Raw genomic sequence first — 16448 nt, 5'->3', positions numbered from 1 at the left:
AAAGTCCAGACCTCAATACAATTGAGAATCTCTGGAAAAACTTGAAAATTGCTGTTCACAGACGCTCTCCATCCAATCTGATGCTAAATCTGAAGCTCAAGCTATTTTTTAAAGAAGAATGGGCAAAAATGTCAGTCTGTAGATGGGCAAAGCTGGTGGAGGCATACCCCAAATAGATTTGCAGCTGTAATTGCAGCGATAGGTGGTTCTACAAAGCATTGACTCAGGGTGCTGAATACTTTTGCAAGCCACACTTTTCAGTTTTTTATTTATAAAAAAAAATGTAAAACCATGTTTCATTTTCATTCCACTTCACAATTATGCGCCACTTTGTGTTGGTCTAGCACATGAAATCCCAATAAAATAAATGTACGTGTGTGGTTATAACGTGACTAAATGTCGAAAATATCAAAGGGTATGAATACGTTTGCAAGGCACTGTATATGGTCCTCTCATACACTGGAGCATCTGTGTGTAATTAAGGCATCAGTTCTCCATAATTGTGTTTAGTGTCCTTGTAATCATGCCAAGTTTTGGACGTGCTCTTGCTTTTTACTCAACCATGTAGCTGCTGCACAGACTGTTAAAACAAGTCATTGTGGCCGGCCGGCATTATGCAACTGCTGACACTATTTCTGTAGAAACTATTTACGCTTGTCTGCTTTCACTCAGTGTAATATACACTGACCGACCACTTTATTACGTACAACAGTTCAATTTCTTGTTAACACATATAGCCAATCAGCCAGTCACATGCCAGCAACTCAATGCATTTAGGCATGTAGACCTGGTCAGGACAACTTGTTGAAGTTCAAACCGAGCAACAGAATGGGGAAGAAAGGGGGTTTAAGTGACTTTGAACCTGCCATGGTTGATGGTGCCAGACGGGCTGGTCTGAGTAATTCAGAAACTGCTGATCTGGGATTTTCACCCACAACCATCGCTAGGGTTTACAGAGAATTGTCCGAATATAAAAAATATACAGTGAGCAGCAGTTGTGTAAGCGAAAATGCCTTGTTGATGTTAGAGGTCAGAGGAGAATGGACAGACTGGTTTGAGATGATAGAAAGGCAAAAGTAACTCAAATAAGCACTCGTTACAACCAAGGTATGCAGAATACTATCTCTGAACGCACAAAACGTCCAACCTTGAGGCAGGAGCATTGTTTAAAAGCCTATCTGTGTATTGTTGCTGACCATGTCCACCTCCTGATGGCTACTTGCAGCAGGTTAATGCACCATGTCACAAAGCTCAAATCATCTCAAACTGGTTTCTTGAACATGACAATGAGTTCACTGTACTCCAATGGCCTGCACAGTCATCAGATCTCAACAGTGGAACGAGAGATTTGCATCATGGATGGGCAGCTGCCCGAGCAGCAGCAACTGTGCGATGTTATCATGGGGATATGGACAAATACCTCTGTGGAATGTTTCAACACCTTGTTGAAAGTATGCCACAAAGAATTAAGGCAGTTTGTAAGGCCAAAGGAGGTCCAACCCGTTACTAGCAATACAAGCATTACCTAGCTCACAAACAATGGTGAAAAGACTGTAAAGACTATGAATGAATAATATGAATTAATAATATGCATTGTCTGCTTACACTAACGTTATGCTAACATGTAGCACGGGGGCTTGGTCTACACAATCTAGTTAAATACCTGATTTACGCCAGATCATTTCCCTACTGATTGATTATGCTGAATCAGGTTGTTTCCAGGATGCACCAAATGAAATTACTTTGTATGTTAGCGTGTGTGTTTGATGAACAGGCACACACTGACTCACACAAATGTACCTAGCAATGGGAGATGCAACAGATTCAAACTTGTATGACCCAGATTTAATCTAAAAAGGGTGAAAAACAACACTTTCAAAAGCATTCTGGCTCACGAGTAAATCCATTCTGAAGCCCTTTACATAGACTATATTCTCAATGAATAAACTCGCTTATTGGTGGAGGTAAGAAGATGTTCTAATCCAATGTTATGCTCGCAGCAAACACAACAGCCTGGGTGGGCCGCTTTAATTTGTCATTATTAATCCAACAGTCTGCAGCTAAAAAGGCTACAGGAACTTCACCAACTAGACACACGCACCATTATCCCATGTGTTTGATTGTCTCCCATGTTAGAGCTAACCGTTAAAAATTCCCAGCAGCAGTTAATTCACTTTCTCAGGGCAACACTGCCATACATTACACAGCCGACATATGAGATGAGACCAGATCAGCTCTTTAAGCCCAGAAATCTGACAAAAACATTACTTTATTTTTGTTTTCCAGACAGGAGAACTGACGCAGCACCTCAGGATTTAATTCTGGTTTAATCACTGGCTCCACTCACTAACCCAAGCAGACACTGTACGCTGAATTCCAGCCATATGCATGCGCACGGTAAAAAGTACACCAATTTCCTTGGTCTTGGCTTTAAGTTGTGTTTTTCTGCTCTGTTCACGACAGCTTTGACGCTGATGGACATGAGCAGCTTGCATTGAACTGGAGACTGATTTTATGATGGAGAAATCCACCCCAAGACAGGAATAGTATAGTGTTTAAGTGTAGGATAGTAAGTCTACTAAATGAGGGAAGCTCTCTCCTTATTATTTAAGCCTTTTGCAACGCAATATTTAATAAAATTGTTAAGTTAAGACAATTTCTTATTTGAGAAAAGATGTTCTACCTAAATAAAAAATTAAATTTCACCATTCCATTGTGTAATACAACATACCAAAATACATTAACTTAATAATACGCATATGATGATGCATGACTTACACAGGGTTAATAGGTAGGCTATTATTAAATTACTTTTATTCAAGCATTGATATAGAGAGTATTCAATTCTATTTTATATAGGCTATATTGTACTCTGTCAACATTTTAAAATTACTTGCACTATTACTTGTGTGTAGGCCTAGTCAGTGTGTCACGTTATAGTTTAATTGTTAGAGAAAGCCCGACAATCAATCATTTCGTTGCCAAACACATGCTCTAGAACTAAATTGTTGTACACATGACTAATACAGAACTTGAAACTTAAGGTACAGATCAGAACTGTCCTTGCATCAAATACATTAGGCTACTACTTACCTGTATGCTAAGTTGCCTTACAAAAAGCCAGTAGTATGCAAGCTATAGGCTATTGAAGCTCATTACTCTGTATAAGTAAAAAAGAAAAAAACTAAATAAATATGAAGAAACCGTCTCGAGCAGCTCACTGACATCTCACAGAGCCAGTAGGTGGCTGAATTGAACAAACAGTAGGACAGTGTACATTCTAAATGACTCACGTTATTTGACGTCCTTTTCCTTTTGTTCGTCGCCAGCTGTCGCCAGAGGTCGTCTTATCATCTTCTAGGCTAACTAAATTAAGCTAACTAGCTTAATTAGCAACGCTTACAACTAGCTAACTCTCGCACTTGTTTCAACTTAAATAATTTAAATTCCAACACTAAACATGTAGTTGTTTGTTGAGGGTCCAGACAGTGGAAGAGTTTACACTTTACTTCAGTTTTTCTTTTCCAGAGACGTGTCCGTTCAGTTTGGCAGTGGCGAAGTGATATTTTAAAATATTTGAATTAACTTCACCTGGTTTCTTCTCCGTAAAGGTGCAATGCCGTCTTTGACCACACAGATTGTTTACCATAAGCAGCCATGACAATCAAGGGGGGCGCTGTTTGACGCGTTTGTGGAAACTAATTGAAAACTGGAGAAGACAATGAATTTGTGGCTGTTAAATCAAATCTATTTCATTTCATGTATATTTTATTTCTGTATGAATATTATATTATTTTATTATATTGTATTAAAAATATTCTGGTCACAAAATAAATGAATCCCAAAAAAATACATAAATTTAAGTGATTTTTTTCCTTTACTCTAACATACCTTCAAGCATACATTTCTTCAATTATTAAATGTTTGCCTGTCCTTGTTGTGCCTAGTTTGAAAAAATATAATATTGTAATGCTAATCCCAATTTACTATCTACATGTCTATGATTCTGAATTTCAAGTATTTGTGTAAATCAAGCCCTTGCAACATCAAAACACCATCTTCCAAAATAAACTGTCAGTCCTTGGTTCATATGCTAAGTCAATACACAAAGCCAGTAATAATTGAGGATTCACATATGAAAATAAACTAAATTCAATAGCCCTTCAATACATGCTTTTGAATTGATGTTCGCTTTTTACCCAGACATATAAAAATCAAACAACTATAGGTCCCAGAAACCAATGTACCAATTAAAGCAGACCCATCCGCATAACCTACTGTATACCACCTATTTTTTTTGCATCTATACTGCCAGGAAAAGTGACGCTGCTGCTGTACCCTGATGGCACTACACTACATCATTACGGGAGAGTAGGCGGGCTGACGGGGAAAACGACGTCAATCATTTCAAGGACATTTCCGGGACGTGGATAAAACTCCTTTGAAGTCACTGCAATTTGCACGCATGGTGGAGAGCCCTATAAACATTATCTATAATTAATCCACAGAAAAAATAACCGTACGATAATTTAATCAGGATGTTGACAAGGTTTACTGGCACTGGGAACTTGACTTTGTTGAGGAAAAATCTAAATTACTCATGAAATTGTATTTGTATTATAGTTTATAGATCTGTCAACTTGCAAATGAAGCCCCAAATCCCTTACTACTTTTGTGTATCTTCTTTGAATACATCAGATTTTTTAAAGTTCAATCTGACAAACCAATTTAAGAATAAATTGTATGTATACAGCCTATGATACTGTAAATCCACTTTAATATTTTTTAGTATAAAAAAACAATATATCACAATATTTAATCAGTAGCTTGATTAATCATTTCCCTCCCATTGGTTCAGTTAGAGTTCAGAGTGAGTGTTTGGGTGATTTTCAGTAGTTGGAGGGCTGGAGGAGGAATCTGTCTCTTCTTCTTGGAAATTCCCCTCTTCCTCATCCATCTCCTCCTCTTCCTCTTCCCTTTCCTTGGCAGGAGTTTGCTGCTGGGCCATCTCGGGCTCCTGCATGTCCATGATTTCAAGGAAGTCGTAGAAATCGACTGCGGGAGACCAGCTGTCGCCACCCAGCATCCCTGCAGAGCAAAGACCAAGACAGAGATCTCATCTGTACTACAATGTGGTATTTGATTCTGGCATTCAACACATACTTGGATTTAGTTTAGATTTTTTTTGCACAAAATTTGGCCAACGTCAAAGATTTTTAATCATGCCACCAAATAAGAGTATGTGACAAATTCATCCCAGAAGTCAGACTTGAGAAACCAATTAACGAGCCAAACCACAACCGTAGCTTTGGAAATGTATGAGCAAGGATAGAAGTTCCTGGAAGTAAAAACTGGAGGATTAAAAGCCAATGTGCATCTCAAAAGTTTGCACGTCTCTGGTTTCTCCGTGGAGAATGGATGGAATGCGCTGGATGACAAATATTCAGTCCAGATAGGCAGAAACGAGTCACAGCGAGAGGAGTGTCTAATCTGTCAACACCTAAACAAAAAACAGGGTTCAAAGGGTCAATGGCTCTAGACCGTTGACGGTTTGAAGCCCGAAGTTACCTGATAAATGAACTGCATATACTAATAACAACCTTGCAGATAGGAGTCATGTGCTGGCTTTATACATTTAAAGCTCCCATATTATACACTTTTCGGTACTATTATACACCATATTATATGGTCATAGTGGTCCCTAATACTTTTTTCTTTAATTGTTTGCTGTAAAAAACTTTCAGATAATTTATTGTACTATGCTGATGTTCAGCTAATCTCACAATGGCCTATTTTTCAAAAAGAGCTGCAGCTCCCCTCGTAAATATACAATCTTTGAGCTGCCCCCGCCCCCTGTCCGGAAGCGAAGCCAGATACGCCTCGCCCTTTGTCTGTCAGGGCCGTGGACCAATAAGAAATAGGGGTGTGGGCTGCACAGTGGAAGCTTCTGGCTTTCCAGTTTGTGAGGTCAGAAAAGGGGAAAATTCTGACTGGAGTATATTGGGGGGGAGGGGTGGGGGTTTCAGAAAGGGGGAGAGTGAGAACAGGAGAGATTGTTATTTTTTTAAATATTTTGGCAGTCTCTAGGCACACCGTGGACCCATGGATATGTTAGAACACATTTAAAAAGTGCATTTAGCATAATATGGGACCTTTAAAAGGGAATAAATTGAAGTAATTTCTTCCCACTTCAGATAGAATACACACAACCAGAAGGCATAAAATACCAGGTGTGAATGTGAGAGCGTAATTGCATTATTCATTGTGGTTCGAGTGTTATCAGAAAACACATCCAGATGCGGATGCCATTTAACAGCCGGTACTAAACATGGCCCTACTGCTGGGAAAGAAATTATTATTTATAAAGAGCTATAAAGAGAGTGCAATGACTCGGAAAGAAGAGTCGCAGAGTGTAGTTAGCTGCACAGTCCCTGCCATCGACCAAGTAACAAGCGAATAGTTTCCCATGCGGATGAGCTTTTGAATTGGATTTCTGAACATGGCAACTTTTGTGACATTTTCAAATACACATTTTTTAAAAATCTAAAACTTTTGTTAATAGAATAAAAACTAAGGTTTCACATTGTGCGCTGTTCTTTCACACTATAATATATCATCACGGTCCTGAATACTGTTGCGTTTTATTTCCTTAACCAAACAGATTAAAATATTCCTGAAAGGTTTATTTAAAATTTAAAAGTAAGGTTGAAACATCTTGTTCACTTCTGTCATATAATTATATATTATAAACTTTCCTAAACACTGTTGGCTTTTATTTTCTTAAAGAGGACCTATGATGCTTTTTGACTTTTATGACCTATAAACGTTGTTATGATGATTCATAGTCATGCTTGACCATACTAAATTATCAAATAATGACTTACATGCATTTCGACGTATTCCCTGCTGACCGTCTGGGGTGTCTGTGCAGAGCACTAAACACTATTCTAGCCAGTCGAGAAGTCACGTCTTCAAAGCGGTCTACCCTTTGTAACTTTGTGACGTCGCATGTAACTTTGTGAAGTCACCACGCGGATGTTTCCATGTATGGTAATGCTGTCACTTCCCTGTTCGCGTCTGCCTCGCGTCTGCCTCGCGTCTGCCTCGCGCCCTTATAGGTCCATGCTCGCGCTTCCCGCCACTGAAAGTGTTCCGGAAGGAAGGTAACCAATCACAACGGAGTGGGGTTTGCAGGAGGGGGGAGGGTAGCGGAGATGGCCGATGCACAGGCGGAGGGAGCGGAGATTTCCGAAGCACACGCACTCAAGTGTTGACAGGACGTGCTGGATCGCCAAAATAAGAGAAAGAGCTTCCCGAAAATCTACATAGTTTTTTGTGATGTGATTCGTGTCAGTTTGCTCTATAGCAGTGTAAAACAAGAAATTAAGACCAGAAAAGTAGTATAATAGGTCCTCTTTAAGCTATCTCCTTGCTGTCTGGCACTTCCTCCCTTCCTCACCTGCTGGAGACTCTGTCCCGTCCTCGACCCTCTGCAGCCACTGTAGTACGGAGGGGGCCACTATGGGGGAGTTTGGGGGGAACTGATAGACTTCATCTCCAGAGGGCAAATGTGTGAGGACCAGAGCTGGTAGAAGGGGCATGGAGCCTAGGTAAGAGCCCAGGACAGACATCCCGGCTGGAGTACGGCCACTGGAGCACACACAGAGGACAACAAAACAAAATCCTATTAGTATAAAAAGAACAAATCAAATCTAGATACTTTGATGGATGACTGCGGCGGGGCTGGTTTTTAGACAGTGATTGATGTGCGTACAGGTGGATCCAGCAGGCCAGGTATCGCTCTATCCTCCCCACGCCTCTCATTTCCTCCAGGAGGGCTTTGTTCTGCCTCTGTCCAATCTCGTCCTCCTCCTCTCCCACAAAGAGGAGCAAGAGGGCTTTACCCAGGGACATGAAGGACGGCAGGTTATCCACAGTCAGTTCTGGCTGGAAAGAAATTGTGTAAGAGATTATTTATTTTTTAAATACCTGCAAAATATTCTGGTGATTATGACATATTATCAATATTTTTTTTTGATTGCTGCAGCTGCTCCACCTGGCTACTGTATGGGCCCTGTTTGTGACTGTCAGCACAAAGCATGTCAGAGGGAGCAATTCATTTACTGAAGGAAGCTGAATAATGAGAGCGTTAAGATAGTGTTAAAGGAATACTTCACCTATACGGAATCGGCGTACTATCACTAATATATTTAAGGAGGTTTTTCTTTCCTCAGTCTTTTCTCAGTCTTCCCTTTAATCCTAACCCTACATTTTGAAAATGTAGGGTTAGACAGTGAGACTATAAAACACTCTTTCTGCCTTTTCTCAGGCTAGGATGAACCGATTTCCATAATGTTTGCTCTTCAAGTCGTCATAAATCCTTCAAGGGACTGTGTGAAAATAACTGTGTAGAGAGGGTAAATGAAAAACAGGGAAGTCGACTGATACGAGATATTATTCAAACAAAGTTGTCTTTTCGGCTTGTCAATGCATTGACAGAGAGATAACACTTTTTTAAAAATCAGGCTATAAATGTCATAAATCTCACAAAAGAAGAAGAAAGAAATACGGGGAAAGATAAAATAAATAGAAAATAAAATGTTCACACAATCCTTTGGTTACTTTCTGAAGAAAATAAATTCCACTTTTACCTGAATGGACCTGAACAGATTGACTAGACCAGGGGTGTCCAAACTTTTTTCACTGATGGCCACATACAGAAAAATCTACGAAGGGCCGGGCCACTTTGCAAAAATAATACATTATCAGGACATGTAGCTGCTCTGATGTTTAGTTTCATAGTGTTTTCGTACATTGTAATCCTTCTTCACGGCAACACTTTCCTTGCACATTAAACAGATACATTCCCCCTCTTGTTAAATGCCATTGATATACACGCAGTGTTTTCTGCTTTTGCGTCTAATGTCCAGCTGGGTGAAAATAGTAGCCAGCCGAGATCCCGCCCCTCCAAGAGGGGTCCGGGGGTTTGTCCCCCCGGGAGATTTTTTTAAGTTTTTAAAGTGAAATGCATGAATCTGGTGCACTTTGAGAGGGAAATTAAGAGGCTAAAGCTGAAGAATTTTGTATGAAAAAAAATGGAGACAATGTGCCAGATGAATTAGAAGCTATTGGAGAAGGACACATGGATTTTCCATAATAATATTAATTTAAAATAAAATATTATGCAGGGTCCTCTGGGATGGGCTTGGTGCTCTTTTTCTTTTATGGGACATATTTCTCTGTAATATAATGAGTGCATTTAAATTATTTAAAAATTAAAAGGGTCATATTACATTATATTTTTAAAATGTGCCACGGGCCAATCAATCAGTTTTGACACCCCTGCACTAGTGGGTTAACTAAGAAATGCAAAAAAAATTTTTTTTTTTTTTTTTTTTTCAAAGGGCCATATTACATTATATCTTTAAAATCGGCCGCGGGCCAATAAAAAGCGGCGGCCCGCAGGCCGTAGTTTGGACACCCCTGGACTAGACCTTGCTTGATAAAAATGAGGACAATGGCGCCCCCAAAAGGAAGAATCTTGTTACTGTTTGGACTTTCCATCCTAAAGTGCCCTATAATACAATGAAAGGGTTTTTTTCCCAGTAGGATTCAGACCCTTAACACTGGCTATTACACTTCAACTATTTGCCAGAAACTCATATGGGTTTCAAATTTATTCTGCGAAAAAAAACAGTGTAACTAACACTTGAAGAGAGAGAGAGCTGAACTTGTCCATTTGAGCAACATCTGCATTAAAGATGGCAGTTTCCACGACAGTTCATCGCATTTGTTTAATCAAGCGGAGTCCTCCGTGAAGAATCGCTCCGACTTGGGACGCATTTATGAAAACCAAACTCTGTGTCCACATATGGTGCTCGTTATCCCAGTCGTACTGTGAAGGATTCTAATCGTTTCGGCTTTCACAAACTCCTAAGAATTCACGTGCACCTGATTTATTTATGCCTATTCCATTTCATGAGATATAAACAAAGATAGGCCCATATTCCTGGATTTCAGCATTTTAGCATGAACTCTTAATCGCAACCAAGCTGTAAACCCGCTTCATCAGCCAACTCAATATTCATTTCCAGTCCAGTGTTTCTCAATGCAAAACATGAGCTCATGCCACAGACAGACATTTTTGATTTACCAGTGGATGCAGCAGAGCAGTGTGAATGTGTGAGAGCAGCTCTTTGGCAGAGGTGGACACCGGCAGTGTGGAGGGACGAGTGTGTGTCCCCCAAGACGGAAACACAAAGAGTGTTGGAAGGTCCACGGTGTGCTCCGCCGCCCTGGACACACACACACACACACACACATTAGAAACACAAGATAAACAAGCATTGACGGTTCTGTAAATGCATCTTTTTGTCCTTTTGACACTCAAAAGTTTAAGACCAGGGGAAAAAAATGACAGTGAATTCAGAGCTGTTACCATTTCTCCGCCAGCCCTTCAGTCAGCAGTCCAGTCAGCACCTCTCCTCTCAATGACTTTGCTGCTTCGCTGAACAGCGGTACACCTGGCCAGACAGAGAAATATCAACCAATACATCGTCATGTGGGGTTACTGAGTGGACAGGTCAAAGGCTTGTACATAGAAGAGGTCTTAGAGGAATGTTTCTTTAGCTAGTGAAATCTCACCTGGGTGTGCTTGTGTGCTAAACAGTCCCAATACTCGGTCAGGGTTATAACCCGCTAGCTCAGGGTGAGGCACTTCTCCAAGGAATGATGTCACTTCCTCTTGGGTGGACAGTAGCACAGGTGAAGCTGTGCGGCTCCTGGGTGAAGAACAGACAAATAAGCCTATTAATGTACACACACAGTAGTTGACTTTAAATGAACGCGACAGAAATGCTTTTCAAATCACACATAAGTTCCACACACTGCACCTTTAATTCTAGGATCGAGAAGACAGATCTAAACAACTTCCCTCACATTGATTTATATTGTCCTGCTGTTTCAGGTGAAGCATATATTCACATGAGGCCAAGCTCATACCACGCAGTGTTTATTTAAAGTGAAGACAAAGAGTGATTATCAAAAGGTCACCGTGAGGACTAATGGTTAAAATGAATAGCCCTCATTCGGTTATACAACCACTGCTATCTGATCGATGTCATCTGTTATAGTATCTATTACAATGGCTATAATTGAATGTGATTTTTTCCATATTACAAATGAATGTCTGCGGAGGGATTCCTAGAAAATAGTCTCACAGCATGATGAAGCGATGCAGCGCCTCAGTTCCCAGCATGCCTCTGTAGCGCTGGGCCGGTTGCTGGGGGCGGAGCAGCAGGACACTGGGGAAGGCTGTGATTGGCTGGAAAGGGATCGGGGGGGCACGGCCAGGCTGAGAGGCGCACAGGTCTGGCCACTCGCCGCAGTCCACTGCACATACCTGGACCTCGGAATCTGAAGAGATTTAGATTTAGACTGGGCAAACTTAGTAAAGTTAAGTTACTTTATAAGTCAATGGTTATATGGTCAATGTGTTTCCGCATATCCCCTCTCAAGTTCCCACTCTTCGGAGGAGGTCAGAGCACAGGGTCAGCCATATAGATGGAGCAGTTTGGGGTTAAGTGTCTTGCTCAAGGACACAATGGTAGAGATGGTGGGCACTGTAGCCCTAATACCAGCCACTAGTAGTTTTACAACTACTACTCCTCCTTTTACAACCCTCCTGTCCGGTGCCGGGGATCGAACCAGTGACCTCATGGTTACTGGTGGGCCAACTTTCCTCTAGGCCATCCTACCACCCACAATGACGACCTTAAAAGTAGTAGAAGTAATGGAATCCTATAAAGGTATAATAGGTCTATACTGTGTTATCATGTTTACCTGCAAGTCTCTCTGCTACCTCAATGAAGGAGCTGAGGAAAGCCATTGAAACAGCATTCCCTGGTGGTTAAAAACAGAAACTACAATTAATTCCATCCGCACCTATTGGAACATTTTACCTTGTTATTCATTGGCTTCCCCCCTCCTTGTTAGGACCATAGTGAAAGTTTGTCTTACATTTGAGGTAGAAGAGCGCCATTGTGAGGCTGCTTTGAGCCACTGTGGCGTGGAAGTTGTCAGAGGTTAGCTGGGTGATTGAGTCCATGTCTGGCAAGTTGCCTCGGTTTTCGTAGACGGACAGCGCAATTTCATCGTCCAGCTGGCCTGCAGGCAGACAGAGAAAACACATAGAAACACACACAAACACTCTCTTTCTCTCAATCCTTAATTGAACTATCGCACACTTACCAAACCGTGCATCCTCTTCCTCCTCACCTTCCTCATTTTCTTCGTCCTCTCTCTCTTGATTTGTGAAGAGGTCCAACACCTCGTCAAGGTCGTGCAAGGTCAAATACTTCACCTCTGAGCTCTCAAAGTACACAGACACACACACAAACATAAAGCAAAGGTAAAACACAGATGGATAAAAAAAATAAGTAAGCAACTGTATTTTGTAAGTGTGAGAGCTTCATACCTTCTCAGGCAGCCTGTAAGCGGCATTGTATTCATCGGGGGTTCTCACGGCAGGACTCTGCCTGGTAAGACACACACGCACACACACACACGATGTTGTAAGGGTTGATTTAGACTGTTTAGCTGAGAACAAAGAGAATACAAAAAGTATAAATGCCAGTCAGTTAAAAAACACATGATGTTCACCTGTGTACAAGCAGCAGCAGAGCAAGGCCCCGGAGCCTCCAGGCCAGCGTGGTTGCCGTGTCCAGGTCCAGGTGCTCTGTGGCTGGGCGAGAGAACAGGAAGACCTGGGGGGTCTGCTGGTAGGGGAACTGAGGGGGCTGGACCGAGGAGGGGTCGTCATACACTTCAGACTGGTGGGTGCATATAGACACATACAGTAGTGTAAATATGAAACCAGTACATTCACTTTTTATTTTATTCTATGCTACAAAATAAGACAAAAATACATTCATTTTGGATTTAAGGTATTCTAACGCGCCCCACACACATCCTGCGTCTACCTCTGGAGCGCGTCGCTTTACCTTACTGCTGCCTCTCTCGGACTTTTCTCGGACACACATGCAACGTCTCAGCAGCTGCTGCTGCAGCGCTGCTTCTAAAAGCCCTATCTTTCTACATAGAGTTTTCATAGATAATTCCCATTAAAAATGAAGTTCTTTCATGTCATCTATGATGCATATGATTTATATTGAGTCTGGACAGTAATCCGTGCGCCCCATTGCCATTTTTTTTCTTTTTTTTTGCCATATTTTCGCTTGTTGGTTTATAAGTTTTATTTTGAAGGGGACACACCAGGAAATGGTGAAACTACAGCGAAAGCTGCCAGTATGAAGTCAATATGACTCTCAGCTGAGTATTTCAAAAATCACTTTACTGATTTATACGGGAGAGATAGAGGGGGGTGTGGTCGGGGAAGAAGAAGGCCGTAGACACAGATAGAGCAACGGAAAACTGTTGCGCTCATCATGATCTTTTTTATTTCTTCACTATATTGGATCTCTATATGTGTCATTTATCCAAAAATGAAATGCCAGAACTAATTGAAAATTAGGTTTTAAATCCCTCGGATTTTGATTGCACAATTAAATCGTGAAATAAAGGGATTATTCGCGTATACGACTGAGGGATGTTTTATTTTGAAATAAACACACCGGGTAAACGTGTAACTAGAGTGAATGCTGCTGGTATGACTGTCAACAGAGTATTTCTCTATCAGTTAAAGCACAGAGACGCGAGAGAGACGCGCTGCTCTCAGAAAAAAATAGGCGAGCCTCCTGAGGTGAAGGGGAGCGGCGCTGCAGACGTGCCTCCGACGCGCCTCAGCAGTGCGTCTGAGGTTGGATGTGTGCTCGCTCTACGTTGATTTCACAGTCTGTGACCAAAAGTCAGACGCAGACGCGAGGTAGAGGCGCAGTAGAGGTAGGATGTGTGTGGGGCGCGTAAGTCTCATCATAGTATAGTGCCATAGTAAACAGATAGTAACTGACCACGAGCGGAGCCTCCATGAGCTGCAGGAAGGAGTGGAGGCTGAGGGTGGACAGGGGCTTCCTCATGAGGGTCAACGGGCATCTCTCAGCGCTGGTGTGAACTCTGCAGTGGAGGAACCACACTCCAGACGAGTGAGCCAACTCATTCACACTGAAAGACACAGTAAACAACAAACGTTATGTCCTCGTCTTTTCGGTGACATTCAGTTGACATTTTATAATTATTCACAAAAGGAAAAGCACCCACCCTAGATGCTTTAACACTGGCCCTCCAGTTATGAGGATGAACTGGTATTTGGATCCGTACACATACGCCGTCTCCATTATCGACCTGTGCTCTATTGTAACACAACCAGCAGAAACAACACAATTCATCTAGTTAGTCATTCAAATCAGTCACTCCTTGTGGGGCCTCCATCGAGGTGGCCACCGTAAAGGTTAACTCTCACTTCCACCACACCTTGTGTTCCCAGACTGCGGACGTAGCCCAGCACAATGTCCTTCTTCCCTCTGGCCGCCTTATCCATGGCCAGGAGGTCGGCGTCAGTGTGGACGTATTTGACCTCGTCACGCAGGATGGCACTGGAAAAATAAGACAAAAGCTCTGTCTTCATCTCACATGTAACTCTGGTGATGCAGTGCAGAATGTTGTATCTCATTGATAACTTCTGACCCCACTACCCTGTCTGTGGCTCTCTGCCCCAAGCCCATTGGTTCTAACTGATTTCAATATCTTAAAACGCCTCACAAATATACATATATAGTTAAATAACTGAAATAGCTACTGTATATGGTGCCCACTGCCCAGCTTTGGAAGATACATTTGATGTATAGCTTTACACCATAAACAATATATACACACTAGTACTATTCATCAGTGTGCTAAAATAGAATTGATTGTGTTATTCAGATACAAGGACTGAAGGTTGAAGCCTTCAGGGTTAAAGCTTCATGACTGAGGAGTCGTTGGTCACTTACAACAGCACTTCAGAGACGATGGAGTTGACGTCAAACACGGTGTCCAAGTCGAAAGCCAGGAACTCCTTACCGCCCCTGAGAGGAAAGACACAGGCACGGAGACAAGCAAAGGGGTTATTTGTCGGGTTAGGTTAGGACGGTTGATGTCCTTCATGCCTTTGTTATATCCTCTGTGGCTATTCTTGTTTTTCTTGCTTTACTGCCACTGAACCATTCATATCTCCACACACCTTACCTGAACAGAAAGGCTGTGTGCAGTGCCCTTTCCTCCGTGCAGTATGTGTGAACCAGCTCTCTATTGCAGTTGACCTACAATAGAAAATAACAGAAAAAAGTGCTGAGCATCTTATAGTTAATGAAAATCCGAGCACATAGCACTAAATAGGGACTGTAGTCACCTTGCCAACCAGTACCCCATAGTCTTGCAGAGCCTCCGCGGACTTCTCCAACTCCACAAGGAAGAGGGAGATGGTTGGAGAGACTACACACGGAGAGAAATGGTGTCTTAATTAGTGGGTGTTTCTGAACACAAATGTGGATTAGAGATGTTACCTCTATACCTACCTTGATGCTCAAAGTAGACAAACATCATCTTCCCAGAATGCAATTTTTCATGGAAGTCCGCGGCTGTGTGCTCAATGAGGTCCGACGTGTTGGCCTTCTCCGTGCACTCTCCTGGCCCTGACCATACTAGCAGGAGCACAGCCACACACATCCACATCATGGAGACCGTGTTATGTTGTCCGTTCTGTGAGGGGATTAAATAGACATTCCATTGATTTACAATAGGATGCACTGCAGGAGTGTTGTCAATGACGACATACAGTAAAACATGTTGTGTGAGCCTGAATGGAAGTCATATCCAATAAGGAAGTACATTCTGGACACCAAAAAGCCAAAAAAGATTGATGATATTAATATATATTGTACACTGACTGGCCTATCATTTAAATATGACCTACACAATTTTGGATACACATTATATTGGTTGCAATGAACTGAACTGAAGGGGAACATATTGGAAATGACAACAAACATGCGGTTACCTGAAAAAGTCCAGGTGGGGTTGAAGATCAATTTTTAAACCCGCGGTGGGATTAAACAAAGACATTATGAGTTTAAACCAGGTAACTCCAAAACAAGTGCGTTTTCTGCTAGACATATAATGCTAGCTAGTTAATTAGCTAGCCTTGTTATCTGCCTACTCATGAATGTTTGTCCATGGCTTTCTATAGGAAGCTAACGTTATCATATTTACATTTGGGGAGATACATATCGGCATATATGTCCGTGGGAGATGTAAGCCACAAACAGAGCTACGCAGGTTATGTTTCGCCAGGCTGCACAGTGAAACTTGAAAACTGTGTCCTCAAGGGACGAAGCTCCATCTTTCCTGAAAGTGTCAAGTTTCTATAGTTGTACCCGGACTTCCTGAATTAATTCTTAAATAAAATACCAAGTTAGCTCATTTATTTCAAGGTTGTATAGCAGTACATGTCAGTG

General features: G+C 41.8%; 2 protein-coding genes across 3 annotated transcripts in view; one reads left to right on the top strand and one right to left on the bottom strand.

Moving 5' to 3' along the window:
• LOC307270031 (protein jagunal homolog 1-B) overlaps window positions 1-16448 on the top strand; it is a 339870-nt gene that overhangs the window by 286053 nt on the left and 37369 nt on the right. The gene's annotated exons all lie outside the window — the stretch shown is intronic.
• Window positions 4043-16339, bottom strand: txndc16 (thioredoxin domain containing 16). 2 transcript variants are annotated; one of them, XM_080052822.1, is made up of 20 exons: window positions 16204-16339; window positions 15510-15693; window positions 15344-15426; window positions 15181-15254; window positions 14946-15020; window positions 14428-14549; window positions 14215-14305; window positions 13968-14118; window positions 12661-12830; window positions 12476-12536; window positions 12250-12370; window positions 12019-12165; window positions 11842-11901; window positions 11220-11415; window positions 10645-10781; window positions 10439-10523; window positions 10154-10295; window positions 7775-7947; window positions 7460-7650; window positions 4043-5088 (listed from the first exon to the last, which is right to left on the bottom strand). In XM_080052822.1, exons 1-20 carry the CDS (start codon window positions 16225-16227, stop codon window positions 4859-4861), a joined length of 2517 nt encoding a protein of 838 aa, XP_079908948.1. In that variant the 5' UTR covers window positions 16228-16339; the 3' UTR covers window positions 4043-4858. The 2 variants fall into 2 exon arrangements, with proteins under 2 accessions (XP_079908948.1, XP_079908949.1); XM_080052823.1 differs by having other exon boundaries at window positions 15992-16326.

Source organism: Ammodytes marinus, assembly GCF_949987685.1.
Source record: "Ammodytes marinus genome assembly, chromosome: 24".
NCBI lineage: Eukaryota > Metazoa > Chordata > Actinopteri > Uranoscopiformes > Ammodytidae > Ammodytes > Ammodytes marinus.
Note: the sequence above shows the minus strand (reverse complement) of the source record. Positions and strands in the feature narration are given on the sequence as shown.